Here is a 20,928-nt window from a genome sequence, read left to right as displayed (position 1 = left end):
AGACATGGATCCGTACGTTTGCCAACTCCCTGCTAGCCATGTCTGACGAGGAGCTGCCAGACGCAAGAGAGCGCGCTCTGCTCATCCACTGCTTGGGCGCGGAAGGTCAAAGACTTTGCTATGCAAAGACGGTTGAAGATGATAAATACGAGACGGTTTTAGCGGCTATTCAGAAAATTTTCACACCAAAAGTGCATGTGGTAGCCGAGCGCTATCGTTTTCGTCAACGTGGCCAGAGCACTGGTGAGAGTACAGACGAGTACTTTGCCAGTCTGAGGGAGCTTGCAGCAACGTGCGAGTTCGGGTCTATGGAGGAAGAGATGATTCGAGACCAGGTGATCGCGAGAAAACGAACTCTGCACGCATCAGGGAGCAGCTACTACTGGAAGTTCCACTGACCCTGACCAGAGACACGACGATCGCCGAGCAGACTGAAACCGCGGTGACCGAGGCTAACGTCATGTTCCGGGGACCAGCAGAGAGTGCTGTTCGAGCGGTTCGGCCTACGAGACCGCGCCAGCACAAGGTCAAGCGGGGCCGGGGTAACGCTACACCCCCGCAACCCATGCCTTCCCAATCAACGAAAGGGCAGACATGCTACAGATGTGGCTCTCCTCAGCACACTGCCAACTTCGAGGGGTGCGCTGCAAGAGATGCGTCATGCAGCAAGCGCAAAAAGAAGGGACATTTCGCAAAAGTATGTGGGGGCTCTAAGCATGTGGTTGGGTTCCAGATTCCTCAGGCCACATTACAATCACCGAAGTACATAGCCTTAAGGGTAGGCGAGAAACAGGACAAGAGTAAAGCATACACAGATCACAAGCGAGGGGCAAAGAGTGTGTCCTTTAAGTGTGGCTCGTATGTTCGGGTGAAGAAACCTGGCATCCTTCCTAGAACACAGTGCAGGTTTTCCAAACCGCTCAGAGTGGTGGGGAAGAAAGGACAGTATTCTTATCCAAAGGAGTTGAATCAAGTGCAACTGGACTTGGTATATATCCGTGAAGACGTTTCGCCTCTCATAGATGGCTTCCTTCACCCCTCTTTCAAACAAAGGAGAGAAGGAGAAGACACACTCCTTCGAGGACAGCAACGTACACATTTTGGACAGAGAAGATAGATGGTTTGAAAGATTTTGTTATGACTTAGAGTCAGGATGATTTTGTTATGTTAATCACTGAGTTATTTAATACATTGCATAGTAACTGTTAAGTTATTGCTCATTGTGAAATGTAACATGTTAATGTTGTAGTATTACAATTGCAAGGCTACAGTTACAATTTCACGATAGAAGTGTTTCCTTAATAAGAGGAATATATGATGTTCTGTACAGTTCCTGTTCATACCGCCAGGTGGAGCTTCATGTTATACCATGCCTTTGCACGGTAATACATTACATTACATTACAGTCATTTAGCCGATGCTTTTATCCAAAGCGACTTACAATAAGTGCATCATTTAACATAGGAAGTCAGGAGAAATACTAGTCATCAGAGGTCATAAGTGCATCTAAACAAGCACCTATGAGCAAAACCAGTGCTAAAGTAAAAGTGCAAGAAAGATTTTTTTTTAAATGAGTGAATACAATAAGTGCCAAGAACAAGTAACAGGGTAGTAGCTCTTGAAGAGGTGAGTTTTCAACCTGCGCCAAAAGATGGGCAGCAACTCCGCTGTCCTGACATCAGTGGGGAGTTCATTCCACCACTGTGGGGCCAGGACACAACAGAGCCGTGACCGGGTCGATCGGCAGCAGGGGCCTCTGAGTGACGGGGCAACCAGGCGTCCCGAGGCAGCAGAGCGAAGTGGTCGGGTGGGGGTGTACGGCTTGACCATGGCCTGGAGATAGGAAGGAGCTGTTCCTTTCACTGCCCTGTAGGCTAGCACCAGAGTCTTAAACTGGATGCGAGCAGCTACTGGGAGCCAGTATAGGGACATGAGAAGGGGAGTTGTGTGGGAGAACTTAGAGCAGTTGAACACCAGACGAGTTGCAGCTTTCTGAACAAGCTCCAGAGGTTTGATGGCCGATGCCGGGGCACCAGCAAGGAGGGAGTTGCCGTAGTCCAGCCGGGAGATGATCAGAGCCTGGATGAGCACCTGTGCTGTCTCGTCGGTAAGGAATGGGCGAATCCTCCTGATGTTATAGAGGAGAAATCTGCAGGGGTAAGCAACCAATGCAACGTTTGCAGCAAACGACAGTCGGTCGTCCAGGATCACACCCAGACTCCTCGCAGTCCGAGTTGACATCACCACGGTGTTGTCAATGGTGATGGCCAGGTCTCGGTGCGGGCAACCTTTCCCTGGGAGGAACATCAGCTCTGTCTTGTCCAGATTGAGCTTCAGGTGGTGTGTCATCATCCACTCCGAGATGTCAATCAAGCACACAGCAATGTGTGTCTCTACTTGTGTGTCAGAGAGAGGAAAGGACAAGATCAGCTGGGTGTCATCAGCATAGCAATGGTAAGACAAGTCATGTGAGCGAATAACAGAACCCAGGGATGTCGTGTACAGGGAGAAAAGGAGAGGACCCAGAACCAAACCCTGTGGAACGCCTGTAGTCAGTCTGTGAGGCTCCGACACAGATCCCCTCCAGGTAACCTGGTAGGAGCGACCCACCAGGTAGGACGCAAACATTGAGAGTGCAGAGCCTGTGACACCCAGCCCCTCGAGGGTAGACAGGAGGATCTGGGGGTTCACTGTGTAGAACGCAGGTGACAGGTCCAGGAGTATCAGGACAGAGGAGAGAACGTTTGCTCTCGTAGAGTGCAGCGATTCTGTCACTGCAAGGACGTCCGTCTCTGTCGAGCGACCCTCCTTGAACCCAGACTGATTGGGGTCCAGGAGGTTGTTCTGGTAGAGGTACAAAGAAAGTTGGTTAAAGACAGCACGTTCGAAAGTTTTGAATAGAAAGGGTAGAAGGGAAACCGGTCTGTAGTTTTTGACGTCAGAGGGGTTAAGTGATGGTTTCTTGAGAAGGGGGGGGGGGGTGACTAGCAGTCTTAAAGGCAGATGAAAAGCATCCTGCCTGAAGGGAGGTGTTGATGAGGTGGGTTAGATAGGGAAGGAGTTCAGATACTATAGACTGAAGAAGAGGGGAGGGGACCGGGTCAAGGGAGCATGTGGTGGCGCGACTGGATGTGATGAGGTTGAGGACCTCGTCGAGGGAGCGGGGAGCGAGGTGGGATAGGGTGGGACGTGGAGAGGTGAGGGAGGGTGCAGAGGGTGGGCTAGTGCAAGGAGCATTAACCAGGTGGTGAGAAAAAGAGGATCTGATGTCGTTTACCTTCTTGTCAAAGAAGTTAGCGAAGTCATGAAGGAGAAGGGAGGAAGTAGGAAGAGGAGGTGGGGGTTGAAGAAGTGTAGAGAAGGTTTCAAAGAATTTCTTAGGATTAGAGGCAGAGGATAGGATTTTAGAGCGATAGAAGGCAGCCTTAGCAGCAGAAAGGGAGGAAGAGAAAGTGGAAAGAAGAGATTGGAAGTTGAGAAGGTCCTCTGGGAGTTTGCCTTTTCTCCATTTGCGCTCTGCCATTCTCAGGCTCCGTCTGTGAGTACATATTGAGTCAGACAGCCAAGGGGCAGGTGGAGTTGGGCGTGCAGGCCTGGAGGTGAGGGGACAGAGATTGTCCAGAGAAGAGAGGGTAGAGAGAAGATCAGTAGCAGTATCAGCGGATAGGAGAGAGAAAGATCAGGTGTAGGGAGGATAGAGGTAAGAGAGGAAGAAAGATCAGTGGTGGAAAGAGAGCGGAGATGTCTACAGGTGGAAAAAATTTGGGTAGGGGGAGGGGCTGAGGGGGGTGAAGAGAGGGAGAGAGAGTAGGACATGAAATAGTGGTCAGAGAGCTGGAGGGGAATAACAGAGAGATTGGAAATAGGACAGTGTCTAGTAAAGATAAGGTCCAGCTGTTTGCCGGCCTTGTGGGTGGGAGGAGAGGGTGAGAGGTGAAGGTCAAAGGAGGATAGGAAAGAGAGAAAAGGATCTAGCTTGTAACTGTGGATGTTGAAGTCACCGAGAAAGATAAGTGCAGAATCATCAACAGGGAAGTGCGAGACAAGTGTGTCAAGCTCCTCCAGAAACCCACCAAGGGGGCCTGGTGGGAGGTACAAAACCACGATGGTGAGTTTGACTGGATAAGAGACAGTAACAGCATGAAATTCAAAGGAGGGCGGAGAAAATTGTGGAATGGAAACAAGAGTATTTCCAATTCAGGGAGATTAGCATGCCAGTACCACCACCTCGCCTCCCAGCTCTGGGAGTGTGAGAAAAAGAGTACACATCAGACAGAGCTGCGGGTGTGGTAGTGTTTTCTGGCATGATCCATGTCTCAGATAGAGCAAGAAAGTTGAGGGAGAGCAAGGATGTGTAGCCTGAGATAAACTCAGGTTTAGGCACCACAGACTGTCAATTCCAGAGCCCTCCCGTCACCACTTGCTCAACCTGAGTGGAGAGAGGGGGATAGATGAGATTGGTAGGGTCACAGCGCCTAGGAGTGACCCAACATCTTTGCCAGCCCCAGGAAAAGGAAATGACAGGAATGTGAAGGAAACACATAGTCTATACTAGGTACACAAAATACAGATGACTGACCGGATCTAAAAAGAGCAGTCCTTGCTTGACTCAGTCTTGGCTTGAAAAAGTCCCGCTTGCCTTTGTTCACTCTAGCCTTCATTCAACCTAGACCTGTTTGCCTGGTAGCAGCAGTGATTTAAAGAACACGGATTGCTAATTGTCTGCCAGGAGTGCAGAGAAAAGGACTAATACTCAAGCAGCTGGAATAAGACTAATAGCAACTTGTTAAGCAAGAAAGACGATACCTACTCTATTCTAGATGAACCAGCAATTCAGAATCACTGTAGAAGTTAAAATGCACACTGGACTGAAACTGAACCAGGCCAGACTTATAAATCCCTGTGATGTTCTGGTCACACCCTGGCCACTTAACACCCAATTGACCAAAGGGGGACACTGAAACTAGGCCTATTGCCCAGAAACTGGTCACTTGCATAAAACTCTATGAAACCTCACACAAAACTATTAAAACTGCAAACAGCAAGTTACATTATATTTATTAGCTGCAGTGCTATTTTCCTAATGATTGTACAAGCTGATGTTTTTTTTCTTTGTCTGTCTGCACTTTTAGTTCTACAGTGTAAATGAAACATCAGTAAAAAGAACTGGAGTCTCGCATCCAATCAATGGGTGGCATAATATATTTATAAGCTAGAAGGGTAACTAAGTCAAAACAGCTAGGCAACAAGAAATATTTAAGGACACACTAGGTGAAAAACAGCTACAGCTAGAATAAGTAAATAAGACAAGTAAATAGAATAAGACAGCTACAGCTAGAATAAGATCCCACTAGTTCCCACTAGGGACCAGCAGCAGATGTATAGAGAAAAGGACTAATACTCAAGCAGCTGGAATAAGACTAATAGCAACTTGTTAAGCAATAAAGATGATACTTACTCTATTTTAGATAAACCAGTAATTCAGAATCACTCCCGAAGTTAAAATGCACACAGTAATACTGGGACTTGCCGGAAGTACTCGGAAGAAGAAGAAAAGACTTGGAAAAGAAAGTGAATAAACCTACGAATGCAACAGCCGTCCTTATTTACATTCTTACCACAATACAACAGTATAACACAAGATGTTAAAGTTGACCAGTTCTCTACGTGTTAAGTTGACTGATGTATTTTCTGTATTTTGTGTTGAAATGTGTATTTCTATGTATAATGTATAGAACTGTATCTTTGTATAATGTGTTGAAATGTGCATTTCTCTGTATAATATGTTGTAATGTGTTCAATAAAATAAAAAAAAAACCTAAAAAAAATGTTTGGTGGTCTTGGAATATCTACTCTTCAACGTAACTTTCTCTTTCTCAATAATGCCAACAACAAAATGAGCTCTTTTTACTCATCTAGCAGATCTATTTGCCTTGCAAACCTTCTGTTTGTGGCCTTTGTTACCAGCAGTCAAACGTGAGATGATTACTTTCTTACTTTGTCACCTGTTTGTCTGCCTGCTGTGGCACCAGATGCACAACACTGCCATCTAGTCTGCGGTGGTGGCATAACAGCTACGTAGAATAAGTTAAATCCTAAACCACAGACACCGAAGAGGCATACATCACACATTAGACAGATCTGTGCAACAACTGAAGTTAGACGTCCATCTGAAGTCTGACTGCGTGCTAGATTTAAACAAGAGTCAAGGTCTACCTCTGTACAAGCAGCTCCTCTATGTATACCTGTCTACATGTCTAACCTGCGTTACACAAAGACAACCGGACAGACAGACAGACGGACGGACAGACAGACGGACAGACAGACGGACGGGCCTTACCTGGACGGGGTGAGTTAGCTGCCTTGATGATGACATAGGCGACCTGGAAAATCTGGAGAGAGAGAGTTTGATGGAGTGAGACAAAGAGAGAGAAATGTAGTTTTCTACCATTTCTGTTTTGTTTTTGTTTGTTTTTGCTTTGTTTACAAAACACCCTTTCAAAATTAATCCATTTCATTAAAATCCCTTTGCATGCAACAAGCCCCGCCGGTTTGATCTGTTCTCACATTCTTTACATGGTGAAGCATCAAGTTAACGTTGTCCTTGGGGCGCCCCCTGGTGGCTCACCCGGTACAGCGCGTACCACGCAGGACAGCGCCCACCCGTGTAGCAGGAAGTGAGAGAGCAACTACGCGTGTTTGGAGAAGCGTTTGTGTCATTGGTTTTGTGCATATTTCTTTTGTCTAAACCTTTGTTGTTTGTTTTGTTTGTTTGTTTTTTTAATCGTCTCTCCCACAGCTTTTATTGTTTGGGGGACTTTTTCTTGTGTGTGTGTGTGTGTGTGTGTGTGTGTGTGTGTGTGTTTAGGACATGAATCATGGCCACGAACGGAAAGGAACTGTGATATCTTGGCATCTCAATAGTCAGGCAGAGGCTTCATCTCAGCTGAGCTGGCTGAGATTACTGGACCCGCCACAGCAACGGTACACAGCACCCACACTGGCACACTCCGCTAATTCCCTTATACAAATAACACTGGAGCCCTCTAGTGGTCACTGCCTGTAGTAACATGCAATAGCCGCTCGTACAAATAACACTAGAGCCCTCTAGTGGTCACTGCCTGTAGTAACATGCAATAGCCACTCAGGAACAAATGACGAATATAAAGAACATGGACAGAAAGAAGGATAAAGACGTGAGAAGTGAAGAGATGAACAGACAAAACGTGTGCGACTAAAGAAAGGAAAACAACAATGAGCGAGGACACGGGACAAACGAGCGAACAGCGGGGAATGGCAGAGAAACAGGTAAGACGGGGATTCGAACCGCCGATCCCCGTTTCATGACAAAAGAAAAGGCTGAGTACCACATAAGGCTGAGTCCTTACTGCGGCAGCCTGGGTTGGAGTCTGGCCTGGGCCCTTTGCTGCATGTCATCCCCTCCCCCCCCCCCTCCCCTGTCTGTCACTATCCAATAACAGCGGAAAATGTCAAAGAAACGATCTTATAAAAGAACGTCAACATTGTCCTTGTGAGGGCCATTCATATCTGAGGTTTGCTTACTTTTCATCTTTCACCATGTATGACCTATACCATGTTTAACTTTATTTTACACTGCTTAGATAGATGCTTAAAGGCCATGTGCAATAGAACAGAGACAGTCTTATAAGACGTCTTCCCCAGGTGCACAAACAGAGGCCCTGAGAGTCCTGCGACCCGGAGACCCGGAGACCCTGAGGGCAGGATGTGCGGTTCGCACAATGGACGGACAGCTGCCCAGCTGTTAGTTGATGGCAGAGGAACATCTGGGAAGTTCATTCGAGGGTGGCAAGGCCCGAAGGGACGGTCTTGGAGAATTACGACCTGGAGGATAAGGATGAGGGCAGACCTGACCTATGAACTCTCTGAGCAAGCTCTGATATCGATTAGGGTGACAGTCCAGCGATAAAAATGAGCTACTTCTTCCAACCAGGATGAGGGAGAAACTTGAGTACACACCACTGTGACTGAAACAACGAGCATGTTTTTGCTGCAAGGTATAAAGGGAGCGGGCTCCGAGATCAGGGGGCGCACTCAAGTACCCGGGGTGGAATGCGTCTGTTCATTGAACATATTGTAGCGAATTCGGGGGGCCGCCCGGGAACCGCCGCAGCCGGGACACGGACCCAGATCTCCCGCACCACAGGCGACAACATTAACAAAGCATCCGTGACCGTTACACGAGATTAAAATTGTATGACAAGACCGTAAGAGATTCTTCTCGTTCCTCATTTAATGTCAGAGTGCAATTAAATAATTGCCACGACAGTCCTCCATTCCAACACGTTTAAACCAGCACAACAAACAATACACCTTCCATAAGAGGAACGTTTACTAGCCGAGCATGAAGAGTAGAAGAGTCGACATGTTAATAAAGGATGAAGATGAGTCTATACTTTAGTAAAGAATGAAGAGGAGTCGACATGTTAATAAAGGATGAAGATGAGTCTATACTTTAGTAAAGAATGAAGAGGAGTCGACATGTTAATAAAGGATGAAGACGAGTCTATACTTTAATAAAGGATGAAAATTAGTCTATACTTTAATAAAGGATGACGATGAGTCTATCTATATGTTAATAAAAGATGAAGAGGAGTCTATAATTTAATACAGGATGAAGAGGAGTCTATACTTTAATACAGGATGAAGATGAGTCTATAATTTAATACAGGATGAAGAGGAGTCTATACTTTACTAAAGGATGAAGAGGAGTCTATATGTTAATACAGGATGAAGATGAGTCTATATGTTAATCAAAGATGAAGAGGAGTCTATACTTTAATAAACGATGAAAATGAGTCTATACTTTAATAAAGGATGCCGATGAGTCTATCTATATGTTAATAAAAGATGAAGAAGAGTCTATAATTTAATACAGGATGAAGAGGAGTCTATGCTTTAATACAGAATGAAGATGAGTCTATATGTTAATTATAGATGAAGAGGAGTCTATAATTTAATACAGGATGAAGAGGAGTCTATACTTTACTAAAGGATGAAGAGGAGTCTATATGTTAATACAGGATGAAGATGAGTCTATATGTTAATCAAAGATGAAGAGGAGTCTATACTTTAATAAAGGATGCCGATGAGTCTATACTTTAATAAAGGATGAAGAGGAGTCTATATGTTAATACAGGATGAAGATGAGTCTATATGTTAATCAAAGATGAAGAGGAGTCTAATTTAATACAGGATGAAAATGAGTCTACACATTAATAAAGGATGAAGAGGAGTTTATACTTTAATAAAGGATGAAGATGAGTCTATATGTTAATAAAGGATGAAGAGGAGTCTATAATTTTAATAAAGGATGAAGATGAGTCTATATGTTAATCAAAGATGAAGAGGAGTCTATAATTTAATACACAATGAAGAGGAGTCTATACTTTAATATATGATGAAGATGAGTCTACACATTAATACAGGATGAAGAGGAGTTTATATGTTAATAAAGGATGAAGAGGAGTCTATATTTTAATAAAGGATGAAGAGGAGTCTATGTGTTAATACAGGATGAAGAGGAGTCTATATTAATAAAGGATGAAGAGGAGTCTATTTATTAATACAGGATGAAGAGGAGTTTACTTTAATAAAGGACGAAGATGAGTCTATATGTTAATAAAGGATAAAGAGGAGTCTATATTTTAATAAAGGATGAAGAGGAGTCTATATGTTAATACAGGATGAAGAGGAGTCTATATTAATAAAGGATGAAGAGGAGTCTATTTATTAATACAGGATGAAGAGGAGTTTATACTTTAATAAAGGACAAAGATGAGTCTATATGTTAATAAAGGATGAAGAGGAGTCTATATTTTAATAAAGGATGAAAAGGAGTCTATATGTTAATACAGGATGAAGAGGAGTCTATATTAATAAAGGATGAAGAGGAGTCTATTTATTAATACAGGATGAAGAGGAGTTTACTTTAATAAAGGACGAAGATGAGTCTATACGTTAATAAAGGATGAAGATGAGTCTATATGTTAATACAGGATGAAGAGGAGTCTATATGTTAATACAGGATGAAGAGGAGTCTATATTAATAAAGGATGAAGAGGAGTATATTTGAGTCTATTTATTAATACAGGATGAAGAGGAGTCCATATTTTAATAAAGGATGAAGAGGAGGCCCTCATTTAATTTTTAACATGTGCCTGCACATTGGTTTTAATGACAATAAATTGAATTGAATTGAACTGAATTGAATTGAATTGAGTCTACATGTTAATACAAGATGAAGACGTTGTTAAAGATTTTGCAGGTAAGTCGACGAAGTTCCTTTAAATGGCTGTAAAACAAAACCACACTAAGTAACTCTAACTCTTAATTCCTCCCTACAAAGACTTAACCCAAACACACACACACACACACACACACAACACACACACACACACACACACACACACACACACACACACACACACACACACACACACACACACACACAGAGTCCAGCTTCTGGTTTTCGTATGTTGTGACTACACGTGTACATTTGTATGTATGTTTGTATGATTAAGTGTGTGTGTGTGTGTGTGTGTGTGTAAGTATTGTGTCTACAGTGGTCAATGAAACCATATTAAGGCTCCTATCTCTTCTCTGTCCTAAAGAAACCTCACAGATAAAACAGGAGCAGAGCAGAGGGCAAAGGAGTTCACAGGACCTAAGATGGCCGCCACAGGGAACGTGTATCAGCCTTCCAAGATGGCCGCCACAGGGAACGTGTATCAGCCTTCTAAGATGGGCGCCACAGGGAACGTGTATCAGCCTTCTAAGATGGCCGCCACAGGGAACGTGTATCAGCCTTCTAAAATGGCCGCCACAGGGAACGCCTATCAGCCTTCTAAAATGGCCGCCACAGGGAACGTGGGGTTATTATGAAACCCACTGCTTTTCTGGGCAAGACACGCCCTGTGCAGCATTCGAGCGCTAGGATTGGCCAGGCGTCCAAGCGCTAGGATTGGCTTTGGACTCTATCTGGCACCAAGGATTGTTTTACAAAGTTACTGAAAGTGGTGTAGGGGGTAAAACCTATGACATCTTTAAATCGATGTACACAGAAAAGAAGTGTGGAATAAAAGTTGGTGATAAAAGAACAAATTTCCTCTCTCAGGAATGCGGAGTGAGATAGGGATGCTGCCTGAGTCTAACTTTTTCAACATTTACATCAATGAATCGGCAAAAACTCTAGACCAATCAGCAGCACCCGGCCTCACTCTACACGACTCAGAGATCAAATTCCTGCTCTATGTATGCAGACGACCTGATTCTGCTGTCTCCTACTGCACAGGGCTTACAGCAGAACCTGGACCTGCTGGAGCAGTACTGCCAGACCTGGGCCCTGGCAGTACACATGAAAAAGACCAAAATCATGATTTTTCAAAAAAGATCCAGCTCTCGGGGAATTAAATATACATTCCCATTAGGAGGAAACCATATTGAACATTCCCAGAACTATAATTATTTAGGACTGAAAATCAGCAACACAGGAAATTTTAACCTGGCAGTGAATGAACTGAGAGAAAAAGCACGCAGGGCTTTCTATGCCATAAAACGACACATTTTTGTAGACATTCCAATTAGAATCTGGCTAAAAATATTCCAATCAGTAATCGAACCAATTGCCCTCTATGGCAGTGAAGTGTGGGGTCCAATTACAAATGAAGAATTTAGCAACTGGGACAAACATCCAATTGAGACCCTGCATGCGGAGTTCTGTAAGAACCTCTTACACATCCAGAGGAGAACAACAAACAACGCATGCAGGGCGGAATTAGGTCAATATCCATTACTGATCAACATATAGAAAAGGCCAATCACATTCTGGCAACATCTGAAAAACAGTGACCCCCCCCCCCCCCCCGCTCAGACCACTATAAAGCCTTGCAATACCAAGAGCTGAGCAAAACCAGTCCCCTCACTCAACTGGTCCTGACGCTTAGCTCACTAACAAACACTAACACTTCACAGCATCAGGACCAGAACATCAGAATCCATCAAATTATAACTCAACAAAAACTACATTATATTACTTATTGGGACACACAAACTAAAAATCAACATAAAATGCAATGCTACCCGGCCCTAAAAAGACAGTACATTGTGGCAGAATATCTGCACACAGTGACTGACACCAAACTGAGAACCACCTGGACGGAGTACAGACTCAGTGAGCACGGCCTGGCCGTAGAAAAAGGCTGACACAGACAAACATGGCTGCTGGCAGAAGAGAGGCTATGCTCACTCTGCGACATGGGAGAGGTGGAGACAGAGCTGCACTTCACCATCACCAAAAGCTTGAGGTTGCGGTGAGGAGTTTTTGGATGAGTGCTTTACCCCAGACCATCTATTGAGAAAAATATTCAACAAGAACACAGTCAAAATGAGCTACAGCTGCATGCCAGATGTTCAGCAGGTTACTTCATCCCACAACACAAGCATCATGGCAGAGACACACACCCCCTAACCACAACCAAGCACCTCCAACTGCAACTGCCGTGCTAAGGCATCGTGTCCTGTACTAGAAGGAAAATGCCAGATAGAGGGAGTCATCTAGCAGGCATCGGTGACAAGAAAAGATAACTACAATGTGGACACTTACGTGGGATTAACAGAGGCCCTTTTAAAATGAGGTTTAACGCCCATATGAGTAGCTTCAGAAATGAACAGTATGTAAATCCTTTACCCTTTTCAGTATCATGTTTAAATTCTGATATTTCAGTATCATTGCTTGTATGCACAGCATTCAGTGGAGATCAGCTTACATACACCACTCTGTGAAGCTAGCAAGATCCAATGACTTCCTATTTACGGTTGCTACACGTCCGACATCATCTAAGAACCTCGCCGTGGCCATGACAGCAGCTGTAGAGATGTTCGTGTGACGTTCTAACACAGTAGAGAGTGACTTGATCTCTTCTTGAGCTGCATATGCACCATACGAGGAAACAGCTATAAGCCTGATCACCACAAATCAGATAGATCTTTTCAGGCAATACAGGTTGCTTACTGAATGTTATCTTTACGATCTTATTACAACGAGTAGTGTCTGCAGTAATTTAATAATAAACATAATCCCAGTGTGTGTCAGCCCTGTGATGGCCTGGTGGCCTGTCCAGGGTGTCTCCTTGCCTGCCGCCCAATGACTGCTGGGATAGGCTCCAGCATCTCCGCGACCCTGAAGCAGTATAAGCAGTTTGGTTAATGGATGGATGGATTGTCTTCTTTCTGTATTCATATCTTTACACTTTCATGTATAGCTGTCTGTATATAGTATTTGTTAACATTCGTTGTTTGTACAATACTTTGGCAATACTGTATTTTGTTATAGTAATGCCAATAAAGCAAACTGAATTTGAATTTGAGAAAGAGACAGACAGACAGCGTCAGAGAAACAGCCAGTCCCGCTGAAAGCCATGGTAGGGTGTATCTTCTCCATGGATTGTCACCTTGTCATGGTAGAGAAGCTTGCGTGGCTCTGAGATCCTGAGAGCAATGCCGTCTGGAGCTATGTTCCTGGTATGGTCAGCCATGGCATTAAGGTCAAGAGGGGGGGGTCCCTGAGAAAGAGGAATCCAACCAAGACCTCAACGGTGGGACAGGTAGAGGATGACGGCTGACTTTAGGGAATCATCACAATGGCTGGGAAGGCGGATGAAGGCTGCAGCAGAAATGGGCCCCCCAATCATCTTGGACTTCCATGCCACTGGATGCTGACCCAGGTCTGTCAAGGACCGTGTGGTGGCTATCTGTGCACCAGTCTCCCCATGTTAAACAAAGTCACACACAGGCGTCCTCTACAAAGAGAATCCACCCTAACATCCTGTATTAAGTGCTATGGCAAGCAGCAGTTGGTGACAGGGGCAGGATTGTGAGATCTGGAAGCCCCTAGTCATGAGCGCTGGCACATCAGGCGGTCAGTGCCAGATTCAGTCATTGGGGTCTTGGAACGAGGTAGAAAAAGACCTTCGGTAGCTGCACCCATGACTGAGCAGCCCTCTTTAGGATCCACTCTGCTCACCCCACCAGGGGAAGGGGCTAGAAAAGGTGCCCTAAAAAACAGCCCGCCTCAAACCTCCTGACTGGATTACCGTGTGCAGATTGCCTCCCTGTAGGCAAGCTGCACCAAGGCCATACTGTGATGCATCACAGGTGAGTGTGACGGGCTTTCTCACGTCGTAGTATTTCAGCACCGGAGGGCTTGATATGTGGGCCTTCAGTCCATTGAACGCGTCTTCGTGTTCCTTTTTCCAACACCAGGCTACGTCATGTTGCAGAAGCTGGCAGGTGGTGCAGACAGTTCGCTGGAGTTAGGGATGAACTTTCCAAGGTATGTTGTCATTCCTAAGAATCTCTGAAGAGCAGCCTTGGTGGGGGTATCTCCCCCCTTAGGTGGGGATATCTCAGCAATTGCTTTTATCTTTGCAGGGTCAGCTTTGAGTCCCTGGTCTGTGATGACATGTCCCACGTAGCTCACCTGTTTGAGTCTGAACCTGCATTTCACCAGATTCAGTCTGAGCTTCACTTTTCGAGTCCTGTCCAGGACCTTTTTGAGGTTGGCATCATGTTCCTCTACTCCGTTGCCGCCCACGATGATGTCATCGACGATGATGCACATGGATAGCCTGTGAAGACCTGCTCCATCGCTCGTTGGAAGACCTGATTGATTCTAAAGGGCATTCTCAGGAATCTGAACCTCCCTAGGGGTGTGGCGAATGTTGTTCAGATGGAGGATTCTGTGTCTAGTTTGATTTGCCAGAATTAACTTTTTGCATCCAGCACCGAAAACACAGTGGCATCAAACATTTGTGCAGCCACCTCTTCGACCGTGCACATAGGATGGTGAGGGCGCATTAAAGCTTCATTCAAGTCACGTGGATCGATGCATATGCGAATGTCATCAGTGTCCTTCTTGTGTGTGGCAACCATTGCAGAAACCCATTCTGTGGGCTCTGTCTTTGTGTGATGACTCCCAGTGTCACCATCCGATCCAGCTCTTTTATGACTTTGTCCTTCATCGCTACGGGGATGCGCCTTGGTGGCCTCACGACAGGTGTGACATTTGGATCGACTTTCATTGAGTATGTTACTGGTAGTGAGCCAATCTCGTCGTTGGACAGGTCAGCATATTCAGAGAATATTTTGTGTGAGAATGTTGAATCCTCGCTGACGTCAACTTGATGTACGTCATTGTTTAGAGTGATTAAGTCCATCTTTAGGCAGTCTGGTAGGCCAAGTAGTGGTTGGACATTGTTTTTCACCACATGGAACTGCAGTGTGTGTGTCTGCGTCCTCATTTGACAGTTTAGCAGCGCAGTGCCTTCTGTGTGGATCACGGTTCCGCCGTATGCCACTAGTTTGGCTGTCTGTGTCTTGTCAATTTGCTCTACCTGTTTCACGAAGGTGTAGGTGTCTGAGGAGATGACGTTACACTTGGCCTCAGTGTCTACTTTTAGTTTCAGTGGTTTGCCATTTACTGTGACGGAGCAATAGATCTCCTCTTTGTTCTTTATGTTCTCCAGGTTGACTGTGTTGATTTCTCTACTAGAGTCTAGTGATAGTCCATCTATATGAAATCAGCCATTGCTGCTGTCTTGAGTCCTCTGCTGTGACCAGATGATTGACAGGTTTGTATGCACAGGCTTGTCTAGCGGACCTGCAGTACCTTTTGAAATGGTTGTATTTATTGCAGTTGTGGCACTGCGGCCCGTATGCCGGACACTCCCTTGGTGGGTGATTTCCACCGCAATTTCTGCAGTTGGTGATCCCTGTTGTTGAGGTTTGTTCACTCTGCAACGTTAATCTGACTCCCTTCTGCTTTTTTCTGAAGGCTTTGGGATATTGGACAGCATGCACGCTGACTGGGGCATGCGCTGGAGTGGTCAGAGTTTTGCTGTGTTGCTCAGCTAGTTCACTTACTTGACACATACGAATAGCCTTAGCTAGAGTCAGCTCACTTTCCTTGAGTAGCGCTTTTCTGACACTTTCACTGGTAATGTCACACACTAAACCGTCTCTGATCAGCTCCTGCTGGAGAACTCCGGAATTACAGCCTTTAGATTTGATCCTGAGTGTACTCACATATGCTTCCACTGTTTCCCCCGGTTTCTGGTTTCTGGAGTTGAAGGAATGCCTCTCCATGGTGATGTTTGTCTGAGGGTTGCAAATTTCCCTGAATTTTCTTTTCAAACATTCCGGGTCTTCTCGTGTCTCTGCCCGCCTCATGATGACCCCGTCTTCTGCGAGCACCGCTGGTGAATACGTGGTTGAGCGTTCACCTTTGCTCGCCTCTGCTCCTGCTAAGGTTGGCAGTATGGACGCTTGCCTTTTGGCCGGTTTGTCCCTGTGCGCCGCAGCGATGAATATGTCATATTCCTGCTCGAATATGCGCCAATTCTCTGCTACATCACCATGGAAGGTAAGAGGGTCTGGTCGCCGAAATCCGTCTGCCATTGTCGTCCATCTAGCGGGTAAGGGTGTTTTCTGAGGACCTGGCGGCTCAGCAGGAGGTGTAAGGGTGTTTTCCTGAGGACCTGGTAGCTTAGCAGGAGGTGTAAGGGTGTTTTCCTGAGGAGCTGGCAGCTTAGCAGGAGATGTAAGGGTGTTTTCCTGAGGACCTGGTGGCTCAGCAGGAGGTGTAAGGGTGTTTTTCTGAGGACCTGGCAGCTCAGCAGGAGGTGTAAGGGTGTTTTCCTGAGGACCTGGCAGCTCAGCAGGAGATGTAAGGGTGTTTTCCTGAGGACCTGGTGGCTTAGCAGGAGGTGTAAGGGTGTTTTTGTATCTTTGGTGTTTGTCTCCATGTTCTCTGGACCGCAGTAGTCGTGCATGTGGAGAGCCGTTAGCTTCGCGTTAGCTTCAGCCATTTTTAGTTTAGAGTGTGTTTAGAAAGTGACCGACATGACCTGCTCAGTTCTAAGAGCGACTCCGATAGATTCCGACGCAAACGGAGAAAGTTTCCTGTGAGTTTTTTGTCCAAGTTTGTCGGTTTGAGGGTTTGTTACGTGAGCTGTTTATGCCGCGTCCGCTCCCTCCGCCATCTTGCCGCTTCCCGAGACTGCGCAACACGCGCTCCGGGGTTCCGCCGCTCCTCCTTGCTCTATCAGCCGCCACTGGCGCCACAGCTGGCGCCGGTGCGGGCTCCAGTGCCGCCATGCGGGCAGGTGGCGCGTCGCCCGCATCCTGAGCAGTAGCAATGGCGGGCTTGTTCTCCTTGGCTCGTTGTTTGGGAGGCGTCTCACCGCTAAACTTGCCCCAGAAGTGCTCCAGTGACATAACCCGGAGTCAATACTCCGCTCTGCACTCTCTAAAATGCCCCTGACAAAAATAAACTGTATGAAATAAATGCCTAGGCAGGCGGCGGAGCTCCGCCGACGTGTGGCTCCTCGGTTGCCTGCGTCACCGGAAGTGTTTTTAGACGCCATTAAAGCGTGCCGTCCACCTGTTTACATATTACATACTGACTGCATCGGTATGTTGGCAGTGGTAGAGCCACAGCTGTGCTCTTCTTTACACTTCTGCACGTTAGTTTGTGCGACTTGTTACTGTTACTGACTAGAGATCAGTAACATTCATATTCATTTTCATATCAGCCTTCACACCAGGCCTGCTGTTCTGCAGGGCTTTGGTGTTGCTCTTTCAGAGTTTATTAAAACGTGAAGTCATGATAATTATATTCCCTGTTTACAAGGCCTGACGTTAAATCGCTCGACATTCTGTGACTGGAGGTTTTTTCTTTTTTACAGTTCAGTAGTTAAATAAAGATGTTATTCACATCAGTTTACCTCATGCCATCATAACACGTAGGCCACGACGGGAAACAGTAGTATGTATGTCGACTGTTGTGTTGCTCATGTTGTTTACTGGAGAACACAGAAGATCATGAACTTTGAAAAAAATCGCATGCTAAATTGCAATATTGGTCTAAAAATTGCAATTAGATTATTTCCCCAAAGTAGTTCAGCCCTACTGCACATCCTCACAACTGTATATCTGGAGTGTGTGTGTGTGTGTGTGTGTGTGTGTGTGTGTGTGTGTGTGTGTGTGTGTGTGTGTGTGTGTGTGTGTGTACCTGTCTCAGGTCCACTGTGATGGTGACCCAGTGAAACTGTCGCCATTCTTTATACTGGGACTCTGCCACCAGTTGTTGGTTCCATCGATGGCGTTTGTGATTGGATGTCGGTAATCTGGTGACCGATAACAGATGAACTCATGGAGGACACATTAGAGAAGAGAAGAGAGGAGAGGAGAGGAGAGGAGAAGAGAGGAGAGGAGAGGGGAAGAGAAGAGAAGAGAGGAGAGGAGAGGAGAGGAGAGGAGAGGAGAGGAGAGGGAGAGAGAGGAGAGGAGAGGAGAGGAGGGAGGGGAGGGGAGAGGAGAGGAGAGGAGAAGAGAAGAGAAGAGAGGAGAGGAGAGGAGGGAGGGGAGGGGAGGGGAGGGGAGGGGAGGGGAAGGGAAGGGGAGGGGAGGGGAGGGGAGGGGAGAGGAGGGAGGGGAGGGGAGGGAAGGGAAGGAGGAAGGGAAGGGGAAGGGAAGGAAGGGAAGGGAAGAGGAGAGGAGAGGAGAGGAGAGTGAGAGGAGAGGAGAGGAGAGGAGAAGAGAGGAGAGGAGAGGAGAGGAGAGGAGAGGAGGGGAGGGGAGGGGAGGGGAGGGGAGGGGAGGGAGGGGAGGGGAAGGAAGGGAAGAGGAGAGGAGAGGAGAGGAGAGGAGAGGAGAGGAGAGGAGAGGAGAGGAGGGGAGGGGAGGGGAGGGGAGGGGAGAGAGAGAGAAGAGAGAGAAGAGAAGGAGAAGAGAAGAGAAGAGAAGAGAAGAGAAGAGAAGAGAAGAGAAGAGAGGAGAGGAGAGGAGAGGAGAGGAGAGGAGGGGAGGGGAGGGGAGGGGAGGAGAAGAGAAGAGAAGAGAGAGAGAGAAGGAGAAGAGAAGAGAAGAGAAGAGAAGAGAAGAGAAGAGAAGAGAAGAGAGGAGAGGAGAGGAGAGGAGAGGAGAGGAGAGGAGAGGAGAGGAGAGAGTGAGGGAGAAAAGGGAGTCAAAAAGGAGGAGTTGTACCTTTGGTGGTGGCATCACAGACGCCACATTGTGGGTTTCGAAGCCGTCGTCCTGGAACGTGCTCCACCAGTTTACAGAACATCTCCGCCTCCATTTCTCCACACGTGGCATTAGCACTGATGTCTGCATTACTGGCCAGGTTCAATATGGCAGGAAACAGACCTGAGACAGAGACAGACAGAGAAATCTTGACCTTTAACCAAGTCTTTTAATGGTCCAATTTTCCATTCATGTTTAAGATAACAATATTAACACAGATACTCATACACATGCTGAAACACAACAGTCCCCATACACAGTAAAAAACAAAGATACACACCTTCCCCTTTTCAGGAATTAAGAAGTAGTAGTTGGTGTTCTACAGAGCACAGAACATCTCCATGTCCCCAAACAGAAACAAATTCTTCCACGTTTCAAGTCATTTTGAAAGACGTGAGCTCAGTTTTCAGCCGAGCAGCCACTAGACCCCTTGAACATGAGGGTAGCATCTGTGGACCCCCGTGACTTTCATTTTGTTTCTTCTGCTGAGCCAAATGCTCAGCATGTCCGGAGGCTCCTACAACTGTAACCCCAGTGCCAGAATATTGAGGCAATCAAGTTATTAACAATCCAGACTCCCCTCCTGTAGGGACAACTGAGGCTGGATCCAAGTCCATCTGGACAGTTGGGCACTGATCTTTTCAACTAAACCCTCCCAGTTTTTGTGAAGAAAGCGGTCACTGCCCAGAAAGACACAGCGTTTCATCCCTTCCATGTTCCATTGCAGCACAGCTGGTAATGTTGGCCTCTATGCGCAGCCACGCACCAGAGGCTCCTCGGAGATCAGCGCACCTGAAGCCAGTCTGCAGCCCGCTAGAAGAGAGGGGCGCTGCCGGGCAGTCGGTGCCAGGTTGGGCCATCTAGTAGGGTAGTTACCCAGGAGACCCGCTACACTCTTTGGCAGTGTTTTCCTCCTGCAATTCCTGCGTTGTGATTCCTGAGTCTACTTCCGTGTGTCTCTCTCCCCCGTCCTCCCAGAACCCCCGGTGCCGGTGCTTCTCGGGCTCCGTCTTCCTCGCGTCCCTTGTGTTCCTCGGACCCCTCCCTTGTGCTCCCACGCTGCCTCCCGCAGAACCCCTACTCCTGCACTTGCGCTTCACCAGCACGCACAGACAACCCTCCAGTCATTTACATTCCTGCACACACTCGCCCTGCACACAGACACCTAGTCTTTACACAGCCCACATCCAGGACTCTAGTGGCACCCTACACGTCCCGCATTTCCCTGCCCTGGATAGGAGTAAACGTGCCTACGGGCTTGACCCTGCCGGACCCCTGCACTGGTTCCTTTCCCACGCTCAACACTTGGTGCATGAATAAAGCTGCTCTGACCATTCCTTCTTGTCAAGGACCAAAGAAGAATTTAGATGGTGCATCCATCTGTTCACACTCCGACATCGTGATCGCACTGAAACGCCTTAAGCCTTAGTGCCCAGTACATCTGCAAGAATAGTTCTTTGTTTTTGTTTTGATTTTTGTTTTTTTTTGAGGACCTCAATATATCGTCGAATTCCTGTGGATTCTACTAATCTCTGAAGTTTCCCTATTTCTATCTCCAGATCACTCATGGAGCGGGTCATGTCCCTAGTAACACTGAGAGTGTAGTGCTGACAGAGCTGCTTTATCTCTGCTTGACCATACTCCCACCACTGTCTCAATGATGTGAAAACTTGTTTTTTTGTTCTAAAATTATTCCAAAAGACTCTAAAAACATCCTTAAAATTCAGATCACAAGATAAAGTGGTGTTACAATGCCAGAACGCACTCTTTGGTTTTGTGTTTAATATCAAACCACCACAAATAACC

General features: G+C 46.4%; 1 protein-coding gene across 1 annotated transcript in view; it reads right to left on the bottom strand.

The window, feature by feature from the left end:
- lama1 (laminin, alpha 1) overlaps positions 1-19,982 on the bottom strand; it is a 208,739-nt gene extending 188,757 nt beyond the window's left edge. The window contains 5 exon segments of the mRNA XM_056299265.1: positions 6,341-6,392; positions 18,110-18,150; positions 18,153-18,224; positions 19,084-19,245; positions 19,889-19,982. Coding sequence (XP_056155240.1) covers positions 6,341-6,392; positions 18,110-18,150; positions 18,153-18,224; positions 19,084-19,245; positions 19,889-19,982 — 421 coding nt within the window.
- Positions 19,983-20,928: the final 946 nt, after the last annotated feature.

This window comes from Lampris incognitus, chromosome 19 (assembly GCF_029633865.1).
Source record: "Lampris incognitus isolate fLamInc1 chromosome 19, fLamInc1.hap2, whole genome shotgun sequence".
Lineage (NCBI taxonomy): Eukaryota > Metazoa > Chordata > Actinopteri > Lampriformes > Lampridae > Lampris > Lampris incognitus.
The sequence above is the reverse complement of the archived record's forward strand: the minus strand, read 5'-3'. Positions and strand labels throughout refer to the sequence as shown.